This window comes from Rhinichthys klamathensis, unplaced genomic scaffold (assembly GCF_029890125.1).
Source record: "Rhinichthys klamathensis goyatoka isolate OS25496 unplaced genomic scaffold, OSU_Roscu_1.1 h1tg000068l_1, whole genome shotgun sequence".
Lineage (NCBI taxonomy): Eukaryota > Metazoa > Chordata > Actinopteri > Cypriniformes > Leuciscidae > Rhinichthys > Rhinichthys klamathensis.
In genome coordinates this window covers 6,414,132-6,438,521 of record NW_026606611.1, presented here as the reverse complement: position 1 = coordinate 6,438,521, position 24,390 = coordinate 6,414,132, and the positions used below count along the sequence as shown (strand labels likewise).

General features: G+C 38.0%; 1 protein-coding gene across 1 annotated transcript in view; it reads right to left on the bottom strand.

Moving 5' to 3' along the window:
* Nucleotides 1–2,022: 2,022 nt before the first annotated feature.
* eef1g (eukaryotic translation elongation factor 1 gamma) overlaps nt 2,023–24,390 on the bottom strand; it is a 33,993-nt gene continuing 11,625 nt past the window's right edge. Inside the window, exons 6-10 of the mRNA XM_056250385.1 lie at nt 21,751–21,880; nt 13,489–13,714; nt 13,230–13,402; nt 12,941–13,065; nt 2,023–2,308 (exon numbers count right to left, since the gene is read on the bottom strand). Coding sequence (XP_056106360.1) covers nt 2,150–2,308; nt 12,941–13,065; nt 13,230–13,402; nt 13,489–13,714; nt 21,751–21,880 — 813 coding nt within the window. The 3' untranslated portion in view covers nt 2,023–2,149. The remainder of the gene's footprint in view (nt 2,309–12,940; nt 13,066–13,229; nt 13,403–13,488; nt 13,715–21,750; nt 21,881–24,390) is intronic.

The following is a 24,390-nucleotide window of genomic DNA, read 5'->3' as shown; positions in this document are numbered from 1 at the left end:
AAAAAAATTCAATTTAATAAAAAAAACACTTTCAAAAAAGCCACTTTCTTTTTTTTTTTTTACTTCACAAAAGTTGAGAAACGAGTTTTTAGTGTATTAGTAAATGTTGAAATGAACATTACGTTTATTAAACACTTTTTCCTTGTTAGTTCAACTTAACATTGTAAAGTATATTGGTGTAATTAAATTTTTTCATAATATTACTGTTTTTATTCTTTTTGCTCAACGTATCATTATGTGCAGGGCCTTGTAATCAGGCAGCCTTTATGTAAAAGCCCAAAAGACAGCTTTTATCTGAGAACATCAATGTCTGTACTCTTCAAAGGCCTTCAAGTGAATCGGCTATCACTGTGTGACAATGTCCTCCTGACACGCTCACACAGTTATAAGGTTAAGTGAGGACGGCGCATTCAGCTGTAGAGAAGCATTGACATGCTTGAGCCGAGGCCACACCCTGTGCTCACCATTGAGCAACACTACTGATCATGAGGACATTTTATCAGTGTAACTATTTAGCACTAAATCCATCACATCTTTTGTAAGTAGACTTGCTGAATTATTTACTTAACAGCAATCAATTATTCACAGTTTTGATTAAGATGCTACTCCATGTGTGTTTAATATACTTAAAATTCAAGCAATGTTATTTACCTCTCCCACACGGATCAAGGTTGTATACCTTTCTTTTTCCAAATATGAAATACAGAGGATTAGTACCTAGATTGAAGCACATTAAATTATTGAAGCGTTGAAAACAAAATAAAAGGATAAGTTACCAGTTACGCCCATGGGTAAGGTGTGGCTTTTTTTCTTCTGAAGTTTACAGAGTCTTACCTCAGGTGTGTCAACAAATATGACAACCTAGCATACTCCTATGCCAACAAAAGTGTGTGCTTGGAAATCAGCAAATGGGTAATTTCTCATCCAGGAACAAGACAGACAATATCACTGTGTAAGAACAGACTTGCAATAATTTGCCTTCATTAGGGTAATTCCATAACTTGAAGCCTGGCCTATGGCAATAAATGCATGTAAATAAATACCTGTGGTAAAGATCCAGACTTTATCCCCTCGCTTCACAGACGAGGCCTAAACCTAGTCCCAGAATAAATGCATGTTTAGGTTTTAACTGTACCATTGTTTTGTCTCAAAAAAGACGACAGTAAGGTTTTTTTTTTTCTAAGGCACATTTATAAAAGTTACTTAAACTAAGGTGTAATCCTTGCTTAGCCCTGGGAATCAGAACCATGACTGTGACAATATTGCAAAAGATCAGGATGCATTTTATGGAACTAAAATTAAAAAAGGGCTCAATTTTTACCATTCTCCCATGAATGCTCCAAAAAAAAAAAAATCCTCATTAGGCTGACTAAAACTAAATTTAAATAAATTGCTCACATGACTTTGAAACGGAATTAAAAGTGCAAAGTAGTTTACATGAAGGGTGCAGAATGTGAGGAGTTAAAACTTTGCCACAGGACAACCTAAAGAAAAAAAAAAACAATTTTACAGGGTTAATAATAAAAAAAAAAAAATCCTCAAACTTCCACAGGACTAGTTGGGTCCATTCCGGGGCATTAATGGGATCCGAGACCTGAGGCTCCCTCTGGTGGATTTTAGTCTGATCAATTTTTCCAAATGCCAAAGTTAAAATAGGCAAACATTTTCTTAATTAAATGGCTGAGACGCCATTTTGTTTCCAGAGTTTCAATGATTTCCAGATTCAAAGAGCATCACAATTTATATATGTTTTCTCAATTTCAGATCCCAAGAGAGCATCAGGCACTGTGAAAAAAAGACTTTCTGGGAACAGTAAAACCAGCACTAATTAAAAGCAAGTTTTATACGTTCAACCTTGTTCAAAGATTGACCCCCACCCCCCAAAATATTACCATCAGCTATTTATAAAACATGTATCTGCTATAGAACTAAGACATGCTTTTTTTTTTTTTTTAAAGAGACAAACTCAGGAGTAACAGTCAAAACAGAAAACACAAAAGAAAACAAAGTGGGATTGTGGAAAAAAAACGTTTTATTTCTCAACTTAAGTCTTCCTTCCACCACAGCTCAAAGCCTTGTACATGGGGTTCTCAAACAAATGTCATGTCCATTGATACTGATGTTGATAAATACTGGGCGCAAGATGTTCTCACTTGAAAATCTTGCCCTGGTTGAAAGCTTTGCCTACATGTTTGAATTCACCCTCCCATGCAAAGTATTCCTTCACCATGGTCTTGCATTCTTCACTGTCCACATCCAACTTGCGCCAAGTGTATGACTCGTAGTCAATCTGCCAATCATCACTCAGCTGAGGGGAGATAAGAAAAAAACATTGAATCAAATTTTTAAAGTAAAAAAATAAAAATAATAAATGCTCAACATTACATTTCAATAATAATGAATGTCATTGAAGTGATTAAACTCCACAGTGATTATAGAGTCAACTGAAACGGTCACAAATAATAGGGCAGATTGTGAACTTCTCAGCATATGGCAAAAATAAATGGTGAGAACTACAAACAAAACAGATTTGTAGTCAACTTATATTGATATATGGTTAGTTGACAAGTCGTGAGCTTAGAATTATAAGGTTCTATCTCCGTTTAGGCTAGTTCTGAGATATTGAGCATCAAAGTTTTTACATCCCTGCTGTTTTGTGAGATGGAACCTTTTTATTTTATTAATAAGTCACTGATTCTTGAGAGTCGGGACAAAACATGTCCCACATAGAAAAGTCTAATTTATAGCAAAAATTAAGAAATTCATCATGTATGACATACTTAAAAAGTTAAATCTAAAGGAATTGTATATACCTATCTAATTTTTAAAATAAACTTTATCTTTTTGGGTAAAAGTTGTTTAAATGTATGGTCTGTGGTTAGATGGTCCATGTTATTGCACTTGTCCTCAGCAAGAGGTTACAATATTAACCATCCCAAAAAACTTTTAAAAAGCTCTACAATTGTGAAAACATATATATCAAATAAAAAATAAGGGGTATAAATATAAAAAACAATGCATGAAGTGAACAAACAATATTTTCCATAAATATCTGCCTATTAAAGTTGTGTCCTCAGTTTCTGTCAACCCCGTCAGATTTTTTCATAAAGCTCTTTAAATCAGGAAATAGCATGGTCAGCTATATCCTTGAGGACCCCTTTTCATCTCCCTGTCTGTGGTGAATGCAGCACTACCACACATGCTCTGGAACGTTTTACATTTTTTTATATTTTAGACAATGTCAATATTCCTATGGTCACAGCTGGACCATGTCAATACCATCTTTCTGTTAAGATACTTTTTTTAAACCATAGTGGATTGAATTTAAGCATTTTAGTGAGGTTATTGGGACAGCTAGCAACTGAGGAAAAACTACCTAGCTGCAGTGTACAATACATGTTTTGGCGGGAAAATACATGCCCTTACGTCAACGCCATCAGACGTCAACTCCGTCAGGTTTGACGGAGTTGACCTGTAAGCTGACGGAGTTGACAAATCCACCAATAACCTCTTAATGTGCGAATATAATATTATTTGTGAATATAGTGAAGGGTTAAACTGTTATTTCAGGGTTTTATTTACACAAAAGCACATACATAGCATGCATTACATTATTTAACCATACGCATGTCCGACGCCTGCTGCTCAAGGCATAAGCGCAGGTTAGACAAAAATGAAATCTTAAGTAAGCTAATTGAACCTGATTCTAAGCTACAGATTATGTGTTGCAGTACTGTTGTCAAGGAATGTCAATTTAAGATCACACCCAGTATAAAGTAGGCAGTGCAGGGCAATCACACATCCAACACACCCAAACACACACACACACACACACGCCACTTTAAAGTAAATGGCTACTTACAAAGGAGGATAGGAAGAGGAGAAGAGGTGGATGAGAAAAAGGAGAGCAGAAAGTGGTATAGGGGAGGTAGATGAAAACAGAGGAGGGCCCCTGGTTTCTCTTATTGTTTTTTTTTTTATAGTTGGAAACGGTGTAATTTATAATAGTTGGAAACGGTGTATGTGCAATATGTTTATTATAGTAAGTTCAATACTCTAATAACAAGGAGTAGTTTTAGTAGTAGTTTAAAGAGCACATCTGAGCACATCACAATGCACACATTTTTTGTCAACACCGTCAGATCTTCATCAACACCGTCAGTTTTTCATCAACACCGTCAGGTTTTCATTAACACCGTCATATCTTCATCAACAGTGTTGGATGTATGTTTTTGTTTTTGTTAATTTTTTGGGGAAAAAAATGTTCTTCCTTCAGTTTATGTTGTTTTTGTAATAAAGGACCATCTGATCAACATCTTCTTTAGGGCTGTCAACGAATATTCTAAATTCGAATATATATTCGAATAGTTTTAAAAAACAGACATTCGAAGGTGAAAATTAATATTCGAATCATGTGGAAAAACACGCCCGCGGTAGCAGAGGCGCGGCTGTCTGTCTGCTTTGCGAGTGGCAAAATTCTGAAGCTTAAAATGTAAAACGCATTTTCCAGCTGCACAGACAGATAGCACAGTGAGTGTCTGGCTCACTCATTGGCTGTGCTGCGTCAACTGCACATCCAATGGCACGGGCGCCTCCAACGTGTGCGCCAATGAGCTAGCATTACATCAGACACGTCAGAGCCCGCCAATGGGGGCGTGGCCAGACGCCCTCGAAATAGCCATAGTACTAGCAGGCTAGCAGCAGTTTACCACAGCACAGCTCGCTCGGAGCGTTCAATGTCGGTTCTATATACTGTAAAACTTCAATTAATGTTAATATTTGTTTCAATCACCGAATGTTGATTTACTTGGTTTTGTGTAAGTTAATACGTTGTCAAATATGTTTAAACTTAAATAAACTACCTATACAAGTAGTTGCGTCTCTTTGTATTAATTTGTCCTGTTATTGACGTAATGCGCGTCATTGACAAAATGTGCAACCAGATATTCGAATAGTTCGAATATATGGGGTTTTTTAGAGGGAATATTCAAACATCATTTTTGAGCAATTTTGACAGCCCTAATCTTCTTATGTTTTATTTATTTAAGGAATTTGTTTTTACAATATTGAAATTAAAATCAAAGTTTGAAAATGCAAATATTTAGAAATCTGAGTTTTCAGAATAGTGTGAAATCACAACTTAAGTTTATATATATATATTTTTTTTTACATATCAGAGTAACTAAACACTATTACAATATACTTCAGAACTTTAGATTCTTGTTGGATTGGAAGAATTAAAATTGTATACTTTTTAGTGTGTCTGACGGAGTTGACACAAATTCAGTTCTGAAGGGAAACGTGTTTGTTAAAAATGTGTTTTTATTTAGAACTTGTTCCTTTACATGGTTAAATAGCTAAGACCTTTCTCTGCAGAAACATACAACTCTAAAGTTTTTTAAAACGTGTTTTGTCCCGACTCTCAAGAATCAGTGAACTAACAAAATATTTTTTTTACAAAAATAACACCACACAGGCATTAATAAACACCTGATGGATAAGATTGTCAAAAACTCAATTTCAACCAAAAGTGGAGATAGAACCTTATAATTCTAAGCTCACGAAGTATTGATACATACAGCTCACTGGTTTTGAAAACATTTCTGCTTTTTATAATACTAACATTTCCATCGATCTATTTAACTGCACAAATACTGAATGAAGCGCATCTAATAATGACAAAAACAGCTAGTCAATTAAGCCTGGCTATCCTGCCTCGCATGTAAACCACTGATGTTAATTTGGCGAGCCATTTTTAGTCTTAATCCTCTGTCAAATGTACTTTCTAGTTATATTGTGTCAACCTTGTCCGGTTTTTGTTTAGGGGCTGTTTACACAACACCGTTTTCCACTTGAAACAAAAAATGTTTATGCGTTTTGGCCGTTCATTTACACAATGGCGTTTTGGGTGCCTGAAAACTCAAACTTTTGAAAACGGCTTTCAAAGTGCAAGTTTTTTTAAATACGGCCTCCGTGTAAACAAAAACACAAATCCGTGAAAACGACCTCATATTACATGTTCACTCTATAGTGTGTCATCGTCATCTAATGGCCTGGCAGCAGAATACAGCGTTTTTAGTCATTTTCACGGATCCGTGTTGAGGATCATTTTGACAATGGTGTCATCTGTGTATGTGGAAAACCTTCAAACCAACGATAAGGCAACAACATTCAAGTGCTGTGACTAGTCCCAGTTAGCCTGGCCCAGTACTTTATTATTATTTTTTTTATAAATATAGAATAGTAAGTGTTAGTATTAATGGGTCAAGTGTGCCGAAACAGATGCGTCTTCAGCAATTTCTTGCAAATGGCCAAAGACTAAGCAGCTCGGGTTGAGTTAGGCAGGTCATTCCACCAGCAGGGAACAAACCAGGTGAAGGTCCGTGAAAGTGATTTTGTGCCTCTGAGATGGCACCATAAGGCGCCGTTCACTTGCAGAATGAAAGCTTTTGGATGGCACATAGGTCAAGAAGTAATGCGTTTAAGTATAGGGGTGCAGAGCCAGTGGTTTTAGCATTATAGTTTTAGTCAATGAAAACACATTTTCGTTATGCTGCATAATGGTTAAACTAATGATTATTTTGCTCAACTAGAAATCGCAATGATTATCATTTAAGAAATTTCTCACAATGATTGTCATTTTAGAAATGCATTTTTACATTTCATCAGAGTTATTGCACTTTCACCAATAAGCACAAATTAGAATAAGCCATGCGTAAGATTCAACATTCTATTACCTCAGAGGCCTGGTTTCAGATAGGACTTAGATAAAGCCAGAATTAGGCCTTAGTTCAATTAGGGCATTTAAAGCAGCACTAAGTAGGAATTCCGTTGTCAAACAGCGACCCCTAGAGTCGCTGTGGAGTACTTGTACTGTTGTGAATAGCACTCACGCAGAGATGGCTCGCACTCACGGCCGGATCCCCTCCCCCTGTACACCGGCACCTGTTCAGTAGGATGGACGCTGTAACGAGTGGAAATAAGGTATGGCCCCTTTTGGCGCTTTTCCACTGCTGGTACGGCTCGGTTCGGCTCGGTACGGTTCGACTCGGCGCGGAACGGTTCTGTTCGCTTCGCTTTTCCACTGCGTGGTACGACTCGACTCGGTACGGCATGGTTCGGTTCGCTTTAGCTCGGTTGCTTTTCCACCGCAGTTAGTACCCCTTCAAAGTGGGTGGGACTGATCGTTATTTTGTCCCTACACTGTTTGTAGGTCCGGTGATAGCCGTGTGCGGCTAAGAGCTGAGCTACTTCTTGGAACACTTTTTCATTCCGTTTTGCCCCATCCAGCTCTCGCTGGATCCGCTCCTCGGCAACCAACGAGAGGAACGTCTGCACCTCGTCCACTGACCACGATTCAGCCATTTCTTTTTAAAGTTTAAAAAACAGATGCTACCGCGTTGGCTGTTGTCTACTGGTTATTTAAATCTAGCGGGTTTAGTGTCCAATGACGCTGGTAGTGACGATTCTGTCTGACCAATCAGTGATCTGCAGTGTTTTTACGTCACATTTTAGTACCGGTACGGTAGGAACCTCAACAGACCAGGTACCATTTAAAGCGAGCCGAAGCGAGCCGTACCGTACTGTACCATGCAGTGGAAAAGCACCACAAGTGAGCCGTACCGAACCGTACCGTACTATGCAGTGGAACAGCGCCAAAGCGTGCCGTACCGAACCGTACCGTACTATGCAGTGGAAAAGCGCCATTAAAGAGCTGAGCGCCCTGTTTAACTGTCGGCAGTCTGTATTGTATGCGCGCCTCGAACACCACATGTATACGGCGCCGGGTTATTTCTGTTTGATGCTCATTTTATCAGATCTGTTTTTTGCCGTAAAGCAATTTTTTACCTCGCGAGACCTGATATCACACGATACTTCCTAACACCGAGGCCGGCGGCCCGCCGTCCCAAAGTTGCAAGGGTGGTTTTGCGACTCACAGGCACAAGGGGGGTACGAGACGACCACCATTATTCAACACAAAATCAGTAATATAAACATTACAATGACTCCAAAGCTGTTCGGTTAAGGTAAAAAAAAGTTACTTAGTTCACCTTTAAGTAACTTTTATAAACGTGCCTTAGAAAAAAAAAAACATTACTGGTGTGCATCTTGAGACAAAATGGCACTGGCTTATATTAGGATATGTCAGTGCAAGTTGCTTTCAGTTAAAACAGCTAAAAAAATTTTTTAGATTCTATCATGTTACAGATGAATTTATGCCAACCATACAATTTGATTGGAATCAGCATCAACAAAACATACAGGAAGTGTTTTCCACATCAGAGAAGATATGCTTCTTTGATGTGCTGGTTTTTATTTACCAACATGCATACATGTCAAAGGTTCAAGACTTCAGACATTCAGGTTGTTTACTGGGATGGAAAGATTTTTTTGGATATTGGTCACAATTGGCCAAAACTCAAAAGAAGCTAATGTTCCTTTTATTCAAAGCTTTCTGCAAATATGACACAAGGCGCTGAGTTAAACTTTCACAATGTGCCTTCAATTGTGCCTAATCTGGCTGGCACTTTTTAAAAACTTGATCTAGTCAGTGTGGTTTGCAATGTTCATAAAACTAATGCACCACATTAAATGTACTGCACATGACATGGGGAAAGACTAGATTGGTGTTGTTTAGCCTAGAAAACAAAAAGATGGCTTAAAATTATGATTCACAAATTTCTCTGAACTTAAAGGATTAAAGTTGATTTGCTCCAGAAATGTTTATTTGGGGGCGCATATCTGTCATTATTTTTTGAGAATCCAAGAAACACAAACACATGCCTATCTTCATAATTCTAGTTTTGACTTCTAAAGTTTTAAAATTTATCTAGCACTGCAATATACAGTGAAAGTTCAAAGTTTCAATACTGCTCAAAACTTTATTCATGATTAATATTGCATTGCATATAATGTGTGCAAGTCAACTAGTCTAAAAATCAAGAAACCCCTAGAAAACAGTAAAAAAAAAAATATATATATATATAGATGTGAACATTTATAGTGCTACTTAATTTATTATTCCAATATCCATTCCAAATATGATACTAAATCCCACAGAAAAAAAGGGCTTTTATTTGTGCCGTGCTGTCTTTGCATTTGAACATTGCACATTTTAAACAGGACACGCATTAGCTGAATAAACGTTAGCCAATGCAAACATATTTATAGAAAAGAGTTGACAATGAATAGACAGGAGTCCTGTCACAGGACCAATAATAGCAAACTGAATCACTTATTCTAAAAAGAATATCAAGTAAGTTATAAGTTAAATGAATCCGACATATAGGGCTGTGTTAAAGGGATACTCCTTTTTTTGGAAATAGGCTCATTTTACAACTCCCCCAGAGGTAAACTGTTGAGTTCCTAGCCATATCAGCCTAGAAAATCGCAACTTTACATTTTCCGTCGGTCTTAGTGCACGATGTAACTACAGAAGAGTCAAGTTTTAAATAGGAAAAATATCTAAACTCTTTGGTCATTTTTTTTTTAGAAATGCTAATGGTCTTGTCCACTTCAATGATGTACGCTAAGCTAGGCTAAAAGTGGTACCGCCAGAACCGGAGATCGGCTGAATGGATTCAAAAACGGTAAAACTCAACAGTTTAACTCTGGGGGAGTTGTAAAATAAGCCTATTTCCAAAAAAAGTTGAGTATCCCTTTAATAGTAAAACGTCCGTCATTTAACGAATTTTAAAAACACAGATGGATAATACAAAATGCTTTCTGACATTTTGACCAAAAAAAAAACAAAAAAAAAACACCAAGAACAATTTAAACTTAGCCCGTCAATTTTCAATTTTACAATTATCTTCTCTCTGAGCGCGCGGTCTGTTTGTGAGCGAGAGCTTGCGCAGCACTGATACAACGGTACTTTTTAATCCGCAAGTAACTAATTCGCTAGTTTTCATAAAAAATAATTATGTAACATAATTAGGTACTTTAGTGATTAACACAATAACAACACATGCAGGCGACGTTTCTCAACACTGAGAATGAATAAATAAACACCTGTTTCTCCAGACTCGCGCTTATCAGTCATCCACAAATCACAGAACTTTCATAATCACTAAGCCATAGCAATTTTAAATTTTATTTAGACTTATTGTTCATCAATACTTAAGCATTTTATAATTTGCATGGCTGAATGAGGTCTTCGTCATTCATGGTCACTCAGATAAGAGGGAGTATGGTAAAATAATCCATGCGATCACTCCCGTGTGATCATCGAATCCAGATTAAGTTAACTCTACAATATTTCAACTTTCCACATCCACCCCAGCCCGTTTACCTTCAGGAGTCAGAAGTACTGTGACTACTGTCCTCGCTTATGAAATCAGTCAGACGGCGCGCCGCGGGAGTGGAACGGGGATCGAGGGGGATTCTTTATTGCTGTTGGTTTTCAGTCTCTTTTTAATGATAGATTACGCATCTGTCAATCATCCCCGCTTGCTATTTGGGGAATGAACCCAGCGTTATGATTGGTCGAACTCTGCTTTTTTGCTGTTGCTTGATTTGAGGACTGCGCGTGCAGAGGCGTTACCAGGTTTTTGTGTAGTTTAGAGTGACAAATTGTACCAGCGTACTTTGAGGTCAAAATGCGTACCCGGTACGCAAAATGCGTACATGTTGGCAGGTCTGTAGCAATCACTAAGTTAAGTGGGCTAAATGTATTTATATGTATATATCGTCTGTGGAAGGTGTAAGACCATAAAATGTTTACCCAATCATTGCATTTGGTCCAACCTGCCTTAATGTATGCATTTCCATACCTCCACGCACCCTGGTCACATCACATGTCATCAGCGCGTTTCATGCTATGAGTTAGACAGACGTCAGTCACCGAGCACCGCAACCGAAACAGCAGGCGCCTTTTACAGTTAATCTTGAACCAAAACAACAAGCTTATGCTGCATTCACGCCATAAATACTGTAATTTGGAATAGATGGAAATCCGTATATACTTGGAGCAGTTTGTGACTTGAATTTACCAGTCAGGTGGTACAGGTCAGTGCTCTTCAAGTTATTTATGCTCATTATTATTGTAATGGTATGTGCTTTGAGACACGAGTTAATTTAACAGTATCTCGAGACCCTTTTGTTTGCTCCCTGCTGTAAGCATACATGTGTTTTGAAGGCGTGGCTTTGGAGACGCTCTGTGGGGAGGCTGGGATCTTATGCTTTCAAAGCTAGCTATTGGCTAGCCTCTCTGAAAATTGCCTACCCAGCCTTTAAACATTCAGTTCCTGAGAGTTAGCTTAAATTACAAAACATGGACATGTCTTTTACACTTCTCTCTTCCCAATACGAAACCTGATATCGCAATAAGTCACTACTGTAAAATGATATCTAGTAAAAAGTAACATTTGAGGTCAATAAATGATCGGGCTCGACATTAACGCTTGTCCAGGACAAGTGGATTTTTTGAAGGGACAAGTGAAAGAATTTGACTTGCCCGACCAGACAAGTAGCCTAATTAAAACATGAATAACAAAAAATAACTAGAGAATCACTAAAACAAGAGAATGATACAGATTTTATTTAATTTATTGTAAGTTGCGATCGATAGTGGATAAATGTATTACTGAAGGTAACAAGGTTGTGCGGTTGAGGGTCGTGCAGCCTCTCAAGGAGAAACTGAAACAAATGAGCGCAGCACACAAAGAAACAGATAACATACTGCCGGTAATTCAAAATGTGGAGTTTTTATATTTTTATCATGATACAGTTAAGCAACCTCCCACGACTAGTGTGGTTTATCTGAATACCATCACGATTGAAAATGTCATACAACAGTTCAATAAACAGGTAAAATTAAGTCACTTGCATTTGATGCAATATTTACTGTTTTTGTTCCGTTTCAGCAGCAAAAATAGTTCCAAAGAAAGATCACAGCAGAACCATCGCGAATCTCACAGCCAGGGGCGCCGCTAAGGGGGGAAAGTTAGGACGATTCTAAGGGCCCACACACTTTTAGGGGCCCCATAAATCGATTTTATTAATTGAACGGGTGCAGCAGTACCTATTTTTTCATGGGGCCCAAAATCCCTGGCCGCACCCCTGCTCACAGCAACCGTGTTTCATTACTGAATGATTCTGCATTTTGAACGAATCGGTTGAGTCAAAGATTTAATGACCCATTCATAAACAACTGCCTCATTCTTGAATGAATCAGTCATTTGAATGAATGACTCAATCATTAAGACGGTCGCCTGCCACCACCTACTGGCGGTTTAGTGTTATGTTTAAAAGTATCGTACTTTCCAAAGTTTCTTATTTGTATATTAAAAAATATTTAAAACAATCTCATAACATTAATGCAGTTGTCATTTTTTTTTGTGTAAATGATTTCATTTGATCAGTGTCCTATTCTACTTAAATTTATTGATCAAATTTAGGAATTTAAAATGAAAAATGAAGCATACATTTAACAAGATTGGGGGGGGGGGGGGGGGGGATGCCCTTTAAAGGTGCAGATATGACAATATGCCAAATATACCAAAGCTGATTGAACACTGATGAGAATATTCCTTCAGAATAAATTTAACACCACAATTTTTTTTTTCTCAGACAAGCAACTTTTTTACTGGGATAAGTGAATGACAGATTTCCTTGTCCAATGGACAAGCACATGAAAAGACTTAATGTCGAGCCCTAATTTCGATTTCCTGCCTGACATATTGCAATTACCACAAGGACCCGCCGTTAAAGATCTGCCCCTTATGGACTGCGTGACTTTGCCACTTCCTGTGGACTTTTTTTTTTTTTCCTCGACTAACCGGCTACTAAAATTTTGGTTGACTAAGCCTCTTCTCTAAACTAACGTTTAGTTGACTATTAGGAGGCAGCCCTACATTTTCGATACGGTGTTTATCCTGGAATCAAACTATAAACATACATAGATACTAAACAGGGTTCTGAGTACATGTAAATCACTCACAGTAAATGCAAGGTCCTGGCCTCTGAAGACCCAGATACCAGAGATACAACCGTCGTTGTTTGCACCGAAGAGGATGACACTGGCAAATGCATTCTTACGTAGTTTGTCAAGTCGTTGGAACATTCCTAAGGAGAGGAGCAAGAGAGTACTTGTACATATTTTTTTAAACTATGCAATGCTAAACTCTTGCGCAAGTAGAACATGCTGAATTGGAAGGAACAAACCAAAAACAAGGTTATAGCATTCCAGGCACTGTTTAACGAGACAAGGCAAAGTGACCTGACTGTACCTGTGATAAGATTACAGCTCATAAAGGCCATGGTCAGCTCTTCAGGGAAGCGGTACTCAGCGTACCAGATTGAGAAGCCCTCACGATCAAAGTGATCCCAGAAGTAAGGCAATGCCACAGTCAGGGTGTCCTCGTTGGAGTATTTCCTCTTGAACTCATCCATGACAAAAGAACTAGTGCAAGAGGACAAAGGCAGACTGGTGAGAGCGAACAGACTTTCAAGCAGTATCTATCTCTAAAGTGAAGGTGTATCAAGTACGTTTTTGGAAGGTGAGCAAATGGGTCCTTTGTTTTCGGCTCAGAAGCCAGTGCAGCCTCACATTCGTCCATCTCCTCCTCAGCAGGGGCGGCTTTCTTTTCCTCCTTTTTCTTCTCTTTTTTCTCCTGCTGCGGTTGTTGCAGCGGCTGCTTGCCTCCTTCCTTTCCACCTTTCTCCTTCTTGATAGGAGCCTCCTTCTTCGGCTGCATCTCAGCAAACTTCTTGGCTAGAAAAATTACAAGAAATAAAAGCACATATACTAGCACTCAATATCGGGAAAAATATTGAAAAGCCAACAACTGCAGCACATCAAGTTTACACAGGAGAGGACTCTGAAGATGAATTAAAATAAAATAAATAATAACGATAAAAAACATCCACAAACACACATGTGTGATAATCTGTCAGTTCAGAATGCATTATAAATTGTAGTGCTTCAGATAAATTTCGCCCAGGGTTGTACTGGCTTCAAAATCACAGCCTCGTTTTTGTCAAAATGTGAGAAACCCTAAAAAAAAAAAAAAAAGTGGATTTCCATGGTTATTTCCTCCTTTTATCCAGTCTAAAGAACTCCATTTGCGTATGTTCAATAGAAGCACTGCCCAGTTACAAAATTATGAAACACTGAGCACAAATACTTCAAAGAACTATATACATACATCATGTGCTTATGTGTGTACATCGTAATGCATCATGAACCATGTAACACATTTTGGAGCTGTCACAAGCTGATTTTTCCTGCACCATATTTCCATTGACCAGCAGGTGTCCCTGCGTGCATTCGAAGCCTTGAGAAATGAAACACTAACACATCTGGCTGGAAAGCTTCAAAGCTTCATCTCACCACCACTAATATATACTGTATATATATACAAATATTTTTTATGTATTTCAAGTTGCTTTTAGCATGAACATTTAAATATAAAATTATATGGTTTGTCACCATTTTGCTCAAGCCTGCTCTACAAAGACTTACAGCATCTGGCACCGTAATGGTAGTATGGCCTATACACAGGGATTAAAGTGAAAAAAAAAAAAAAAAATTCAGGCTAAGTCATATTCCTTTAACTTTAGAGGCCGAGACCAATAGTGTTTTAAGTGGAGATGTTTTAAACCGCTTTAATATTGCCAGTTTGCGTATTTTAAAAGCTATTTTAATAGGGCTGTAGCAATACGCAATATAAAACCGAAGTCGCCATACTCAGATTCACGAACCTGTGTCGCGGTGTGAGAAGGCAGAATCGCGACACCCCTTCCAACTCCCAGAGGTATCCTTCCCGTCCAGATCCAATGCTACCACATCTTTAAATTACTATTAGTATTATTTGAAGTTAACATTATAAAATACATAGACCTATACCACAAAACTAGTTGAGGATAAAATAAAATTGGGAAATTCCAGCGTTATGGACGTGACATTTGCAGTAGGGGTGGGCGCTATACCGGTATGAACGTGAATACCGGTATTATGTTGTGCCATGATATGGATTTTGCGATACCGAGGATACCGTATTCATAAATTCAAATTTTGCAGTTATATTGTTTTGTTCAATTTGGTAAGTTAGGCTACTCTGTTAACACAACTGTTAATGACGATACAGAATCGAATACGCTGTTTAAGGAAATGGCTGATTTGGCGCTTCATACGCGTGAAGTTGCTGAGGCGATTAACCGCTGTCCTGTGACGCGTTCAATGAAGGACCGTAACGTAGAACACATCGCTAGTGCTAAGCGACTGTTCATAAAGGATGCATCTTTTGCGGTGGAATGGGAAATAACAAGGTAATGAGACGCAAGTTTGACTTTTAACTTGAGCGCAGCATTTTTAGAATGCCGTTTCATTTGCGAGACGCGGGTGCAACACCAAAACAAGTTCGTCAAGCACAAAAAAACGTTAAAGTTCTAGGCTACTGTATGTTTGAGATGTCATGTTTTCATGAAGGCTGAAAGCTGCTATTATTATCTTTGTTTTTACAAAACATTTACTGCTAATAATATTATCCACGTGGAGACATTTCCCCGCAATGTAACGTTAGGCTATGAATAACAGGACACGACACACACATAAGCGCGCGCATACACACACACTGGTCCACTATCTTTGTGGGGGCTCCCCATAGACGTAATGGGTTTTATACTAAACTGTAGGCCTTTATTCTGTCTCCTTACACTAATGAATTAGTTTGTATGAAAATTTTCATTGTGTTTTTTCTTGTATACTTTTAAAGGAGAACTCCAGCGCAAAATGAACCTTTGGTCTAATTACACATTGTTACCTAGTCAACCGTTATCTGAGATTTGTTTTCATGATTATCGAATGTAAATAGTTTTATCTCTACAAACAGTTTAGCCTATAAAGCTAGTATAACGCTAGTATATTGGGCATAGTGTAATGACAAATAAAAATCGCTTGTTAATACCACTAACAAGGCTCAAAATAGCCCCACACTAACACGGTAGCATAATGAGGGTCCCTACCTTCAAACCGAAGCATTGAGAACTTTGTAAGTGTACAGACAGTTTAAGAAGAAGATATTTTAAACATAGTCAACTTCGCGTATACAGGCAGAAGCCATCTTTGAAATACAGTCTCTACCAGTCGATCTACGAACGCCGATCCAAGCCTGCTGTTCGCGCTCACCTTATCACAACTTATAGCTCGTTCACATTCTCACCAGCGCACTTGGATCGGCGTTCGTAGATCGACTGGTAAAGGCTGTATTTCAAAGATGGCTTCTGCCTGTATACGCGAAGTTGACTGTATGTTTTAAACATCTTCTTATTAAACTGTCTGTACACTTACAAAGTTCTCAATGCTTCGGTTTGAAGGTAGGGACCCTCATTATGCTACCGTGTTAGTGTGGGGCTATTTTGAGCCTTGTTAGTGGTATTAACAAGCGATTTTTATTTGTCATTACACTATGCCCAATATACTAGCGTTATACTAGCTTTATAGGCCAAACTGTTTGTAGAGATAAAACTATTTACATTCGATAATCATGAAAACAAATCTCAGATAACGGTTGACTAGGTAACAATGTGTAATTAGACCAAAGGTTCATTTTGTGCCGGAGTTCTCCTTTAAGTTCTAGTTAACTGTAATCTGTGCAAACATTAAACTTAAATTAAACGTCTTGCTTTGGTCTACACTGGAAGTGTTCTGCTCGCTCTGCTAAAGCTAAACTATAATTATTAAAACTGAAACTAAATAAAATAAAAACTATATGTGTTTCTATACTAGAAATGTGTTTGCAAAATAAAAATTTACAAAACCATTAATGAAACTAGCTAAAACTAAACAGAAATTTAAAGCAAAAATTGAAAACGATATTAATATAAAAACTAATTTAAAAAAGCAAAACTATAACAACAGATATTCCCGGCGGAGACAGAGCACACCCGAAGACGGCTCTCACTCAGAAATCAATAAAGTCTTCATTCGCTGCCGGTTCTCATTATGACAAAACGAGCAAAAAGTGGAAAGACATAACAAGTGCATTCAGGCCTACCTCATGTTGCACGTTTGCACTTTTTGAGAAAAAAAATGGCACAATAAAAAATAAAAAAACATTTCTGGTCTATGTCCAATGAAATGCCTCCCCTTTTTCTAGTTATCTAATGTTAAATTACATATTTTGCCTGTAATTTAACTAAGGTGTACTAAAATGTGATTCCAATTTTTTTTCTCATATCGCGATATAATATCGATATCGTCCAGACAGTGAAAAATATCGTGATATGAATTTTTGCTCATATCACCCACCCCTAATTTGCAGTCAAAACTTGAAATATAAATTCTCAGAAAATGCATTTAATACCAATATATTGAAACTTCTGTTTATATATCCATACTCCCTTAATAAAGACATTAGAAAAATATAAGTCTACACATGCATTTTATATTTAATATGAGAGAAATATAGATGCGTTACGGACATGACAAAACATCTTTAACTTTTAGGTGGCAAAATATTGTTTTAGTACCCAATTCTGTGAATTACACTGCGCAAACCAAAGGTAATACTACCGAATGAATGGTTGGTTCTCCCCAAAACATAAAATATACATTTTATTTTATTTTTTGTGTTCGCATTTATGAGGAAAAAACAAATGTTACGGACGTGACAGTTCTGGAAGCGGCACTAAAACTTTCACAGAGACCTCAAACAGAAAGCACAAAGACTTTCTTTAAAGTGAATTTCGTTTTGTATTTATTGTATCTTAACTTTAATCAATGGTTCATCAATCAATTACCTGGATTTAATAAATAAGTAAATATAGCAGACATTAGATAATCACGACACAGAGGCGCCGGCGCGTGAACTGGAGCTCATCTCAAATGAACCGAAACTCAGCGTAAGGTAGCCTACTTGCCTCACAGACCTGAGAAATATATCTATATTGAAATCTCTACTTTTAAACAGAACAATTCAAAACGAAAGAAAACAGACTGCTCTCTGCTTATGTAATCCGTATGAAAAGTGCATTTCCCTCTGGCGCGTTCATTACTGCAAAGATCGCGAGTCAGCATCGTCAACTTCATCTTTCCAGCCGAGTGAGACAACACTGACAGAAAACACTTGTTTATTAATAAACAATTATTAATAAATGTCTCCTTGCTATATTTGACATTCATAATCATTTTTGCCGGTTCTTTTTGACAGCTTTAAGGTTATTGGCAGCATCACCCTTATGTTACATGAACGCGTCAGCACCGAAAACATGGAGATTTTTTTTTGAATAATCGCACAACCTATTTGATATTCTATAATTAGATACTCAGTTACTTATCCCAACCAACTATTAAAAAAAATTTTGCAACCGTCTTTTTACATGTTAGTTTTTCCGTGAGCGGGAATTGAAAACCGCGGAGTGGATCATGAGCAAAGTGTTTACAGAATGCTTAGTGGAGAGAGGAACGTGCTTTCGCTCCACTCAAGGCTTTGATCACATCCCCATCAGCAGGGTGAATAGACCTCGTCTTTCCTTATTTAAGACCCATTCAAACTAAAATTAAGACATTACACTATTTGAGAAATGAAAGACTATTTACGGCCTTAAAATGATGAAAGGTGAATTTAAGACATTAAGGACAGACGGGAACCCTGCAATTGACAGAAATCCGTCATAAGCCGCTTTCCGACCAAGTAGTTACAGGAACTTAGTTATAGGAACTGTCCACTTCTAAACAGTTCTAAGAACTACTCTCCCCCAAACTCGGTTTTGCTGTTTGCGTTCGCACTGGCCAAGTGGCCATAGGAACTGGTAGGAGGGGTAAGGGAGTGACGCAAGCATGGCGGCGCCACATACAACAACAACAAACCAGCATGGAAGAGGCTATCGGAATGTTCCTGTTCTGCCTTGCCGGGACCTTAATAACGAGTACGAACGGCGGCGTTTAAAGACTATGCTTGAGTTCTGTACAGAGAAACACAGAAGAAGGCTCCAGCGTAATATGATCTTAAGTTATATAATGGAAGAAGATAGAAGAGCAGAGGGCAGGAGGCAAACAAAATGACGGGTAAGTTTAGCAAGCATTAGCAATTAGCTGGTTGAATGCGTTATGTTTGTCTTACATTGAGTTTAGCATAGCATACATAGGCGAATTGCAACAGACAGTGAAGAAAATGTGTTGACAGTGGGCGTGACTTATAAGTTGAACCAATCAACGTAGACCTAGGGAAAGGGAACTAAAAAAGTCCTCGCTCGAGACTAGGTACTGAAAGAGTTATAGGAACTAAAAAATCCCCAACTTAGTCCGGTCGGAACACGCGGAAAAAAGTGTTATAGGAACGTTAGGTTCTATGAACTGCAAAAGTCCCTCCGGTCGGAAAGCGGCTATAGACTCGCTGCAATTAAAGGTGCTATATGTATTTTTTAGCGGCCTCTATCTGCGATATTTCAGATTGCAACCAATTTTTACAAGAGCGCTCGTGCTCTTGCGCGTGCTCGAACACAAGAGCGAGCGCTCATGGTACCGGCCACACTGAGACTTTCAACACACTGGAGAAAGCATCACACAACATGCTGGAAACTCATGTAAACTCCCACTGCAATGTTACAATTATAGGCTACTTTTATCAGCTTGACGTTAAACTAATGCTCCATGCTCGTACCATGATAACGTTACATTGACTGCATTTAGCCGCCATGTGGTGTTATCTATAAGGCATTTCACTAACTATTCGTGTATCTTTCGCAATCAGGCAGCAATGTCAACATAGATGAATGTATAATATGACAACGAAAACGGTTAGTGACTAGACTGAACAATTTCAGTGTAACAGTAAGGTCGTAGGAAGTAACATTACTGTACTGAACGTGTCTGGAAATGTGTATTATAAACAATATGATACTAGTGGGATGAGTGACGTAAGACAGTAGATCTAGTACATAAAATAAAAGTTACATCCTAAAGCACCTACTTTTTGTTATCCTGGAACAGTCTTTTGTATTCATTTCATATCTCATGTATGTTGTAGATTACCTTGCTATTTCAATACAGTTTACCATTATTTTAGCATATCTGAAAACTTGTAATTTATCACAATAAAAATAGCGGAGGTCTCTCCATAATTCAAACGCTCTGCCGATGTTGATCCGTGTTTTCGTCCCGAGTCGATCCGATTCACGTTTGGCCTGACGAGCTTCAGCAGATACATTTTTGTTTTGTTTAGTTTTTTATATTTATGTGGAGTTAGTGTTGGAGTGTGTGTTGTGCTGGAGCCAGGTCGTTGTTTGGTGTTATCAGACTCCATGTCGTCAGCTGCAGTGCCGTCGCATAGACTGTATATAAGAAGGAGAGCGGCTCGGGAGCGCGCATGCACGTCACATCCGATGGATTTCGCAGAAAATCCGACCCGGAGACTTCACATAGAAATAGGAATACTGGCCTTCAGAGGTAATAGCAAAACCCGACAAGTGGATCATTGTAATGTGTGATTACAACCCCTTCACACACAGGCAATAAAAAAAGGATTCATTTTAGAAGAAAAGTTACATAGAGCACCTTTAATGGAAATCCGTCGTAGTGACGGAGAACTTTAATCCCTGCCTATACACTAGGGGTGGAACGGTACATGTATTCGTATTGAACCGAAACGGTACGGGCGTCACGGTTCGGTGCACGAATTTGCACGGAGAATACACGGTACGATAAATTTCGCTCTATTCGCTTTTGGTGTGACTGTGAATGCAGCAATGAACAGGCTGCGATCAAGATTGCAATACTGGAGTGTGTGTGTGTGAGAGAGAGAGAGAGAGAGAGAGAGAGAGAGAGAGAGAGAGAGAGAGAGAGAGAGAGAGAGAGAGAGAGAGAGAGAGAGAGAGAGAGAGAGAGAGAGAGAGAGAGAGAGAGAGAGAGAGAGAGAGAGAGAGAGAGAGAGAGAGAGAGAGAGAGAGAGAGAGAGAGAGAGAGAGGCACGATGAACAGTGTGTGTGTGTGCGAGAGAGAGAGAGAAAGGTGCGGGCGCGAATCGCGCGATCGAACAGTGTGTGTGTCAGAGGCACGGCCGATCGAACAGTGTGTGTGTCAGAGGCACGGCCGATCGAACAGTGGAAACATAAACACTCGTCATTTTTTTTCCTACAGGACATCATTAAAACTGCAAATTGTTTACTTGTGTACACTCGCAATAAAACACAACTGTGCTTTTGTCACACTCTAAACTCTTGTCAAACTGTAACCTACAACTGTTAACAAAAGTTTTTAATGGTAGTATTATTTTATATGGAAATCAATTATTTATAATTCAGATGAGAATAAAGTTAGGGTTAATTAAAATGAAGGAAAACAAATATATTGATCTGAAATAGCAAATTAATTTTAAATTCATTCAGGTACAATTACCAAACATATCTCAATGTCTTTTCGTCTTTTTAATCATTTAATTAATAAACTAATTATATAAAACTACTGTCAGTGCACTACAAATAAACTGGTTCTATGCCTTTATTAATAAAACTTATTTAAAAAATACAAGGCTTAAGACATTTATAAAAAAAGCCTTCTGCATTTTTGTTTTGCTATTCACTCCATTGTACCGAAATCGTACCGAACCGTGATGTCTGAACCGAGGTATGAACCGAACCGTGACTTCTGTGTACCGTTCCACCCCTACTATACACCATGTATTTAAGAAACATCTTTGATTGTGCTTGAGGACAATATGCTGATAACCATGAAATCAGATGTTCTGCACTTTAATTCAAGTTCAAGCAGAAGAGCAAAAACTACACCGCAAGAAGGTTTGAGAAACTTACCATCAAACTGAGCCATTTTCTCACAGAGCTTAACCTCCCCCAAAACAGTCTTAAACTGAGGTTGGTTGACACAGGTCACAAACCAGCGAGTGACATTGGGGTAGGGCTGACGGAAAGCAGGCTCAAGAACCTAGAAAGGTGAAAAAGAAATTGCACAAAACATTCAAATGCCAATTTAAAACCGAAATATTAAAATCACTGTAAAGCTGCTTTGAAACAATCTGTATTGTATAAAACACTATAGAAATAAAGGTGACTTGACTTATGCAACTGATTACCCAATCATTAATTCAAGATATTATCTAATGCAAGCAGGTTCTGAATAATAGATTTATAAAGTACATTTGCTGTACATTATCATTAGAATGTTCAGTCATCAGATGGGTGAGGAACAAATAAGTATGGGGCGTAACAATAGATTGTCATATCAGAATATAACAATGTGAGTGGCGATATATCAGTAATTTAAACGATATGCGTTGTTTTATACAAGATTCAGTTTACTGTATTTATAAGATAAAGTTCACTTCAAAATTAAAACTCATGTACTCACCCTCATTCTAACCTATAAGATCTGTTTATCTTCCAAACACAATTTTTTTTTTATGAAACCTGGGAGATTTCTGCCCCTAGGGGTGGTTAATCTGTCTGATTTCCCGATTCGATTCGATTACGATTATTGAAGTCCCGATTCGATTACAGTCGATTTTCGATTATTAACTATTCTCGATTAGCGATTATTGATTTTCCATTTCACAACAGTAAACTAAAATACACTAGACCAACATATGATTATATTAGCAGCAACATTTTGGTATTAATTGCACTTTTTATTTGTTTGATATTCAATGAAAATGTATTGATGGTTAGTGAGGACATGCAAACATGCTTGTTGTCTACTTCTTAGGCAACCCATTATAAATAAATACATTTTTTAAAGCAATTGTGTTGCATTATAATGCAAAGGCACCTGGTTCTATTAACTGACAGCATTAAAAGGCATTTGGTGATTTCCTTCAATTGAAAATCTTTGAAGCAAATTTGGGGGACTCTAGGGCACCCAATTCAGAGAATCATCCAGAAATTCAAAAGAACAGCATTTATCTGAAATAGAAAGCTTTTGTAACATTTAACAATACCGTTCAAAAGTTTGGAGTCGGTAAGAATTTTTATTTAATTTTTTGGGCGAAAGAAAAAAGAAATCATTACTTTTATTCATACAAATCGATTATCTGAATCTTTTGTGTGTGTGTGTGTGACTATAAATACGTTGCTTTAAAAGTAAATGACCCATAAAGAATTAACGTACAATATATTTTATTAACATTGCAAAGAACCAACAGGAAAATAAATGTGTGCCTGAACTAGGAGCATACATTACTTGTAGCAAATTCTTTCCTCTGACTGGAAACGTGTCAAATGGCTTCTCATATTTGTCGTGTTTCCGTCGTTAGTTTTATTCTACAAAGCTTACAACTAGGGTTGCTCTTGTCCAGCTCCTTTCCCCCTTCAACTTCAGAAGCCAAAATATTTCCACGTCAGCTAACCTAACAAGGAGGGTGTTTGGATTTAGCGCGCTCAGCCATCGCGTCTCTGTTATGTGCACGCCACAGACGGGTCCGGCCACTGCACTTCCGCGCTTCAGAGTTCCGTCTTTTGCGTTCCGTCAATATTACGTTATTATAAATATATATAAAAAATTTTTTTTTTTTTTTTGAAAATCGATTTTTTTACATTTGTGAATCGATTCAGAATCGTCCACGTCCGCATCGCGATGCATCTAAGAATCGATTTTTTCCCCCACCCCTACCATTTAAAGTCTATTCCCCTAAAATTTGAAAGAGCCAAAAAAGGTCATAAAGGCATCTAGGCCTGTCGCGATAGTCAATAAATCAATTAATCGCACGATAAAAAAATGAGCTCGATAATTTTTCTGGCCGCGATAATTTCCTTTTGCATGCTTGTTTGTTTTCCTAGTCTCTCTCTACCAAAGAGACTGGATGACAACTCTCGGTTCCTTAGCGTAGGAGGAGTGAACTAGAGTTTAGATTCTCTGCCCGAGCGGGCCGATATTTCCCGACACTATCCACTGTGCATTGTGGACAAGGACCAAGTCCAAGCCTATTCAAGCACACCCCGTAATAAATTTGTTAACTTTTGGAAGTAATAATAATAATAATAAACCTCTTTATTTTTGGCTAAAAGTATTGTAATAGTATTTCATGTTCAGTATCACAGTAGTATCGTACCGTGTATAGACCACTAAAACAGACCAATAACCAATTGTCCATAAAAAATTAAAAAGAAACACTAAACAATACATAGTTCCCACATGACGTCACAACATACGGGCATTTGCCGACCCGGCGCCATTTCTGTGGGCATGTTTCGGGCAGAATATTAGAAGAAGCTGAAACGAGTTAATTTCGTGATAAAAAGTGAAAATGGTCATCTCCTGCTGGGTCAATATATGTTCAAATCGTGCCGGAGGTTCAGTTAAATTTGGATTTTACAATATACCCGTCTTTAGACTTCATGAATGTGAGAAGACTAAGCTTTTGTCAGAACAACGACGGAGGTTATGGCTGCGAGGATAATAAACAAGTTAACACTTTGCAGTTTGAATGATGTCCTATTAAC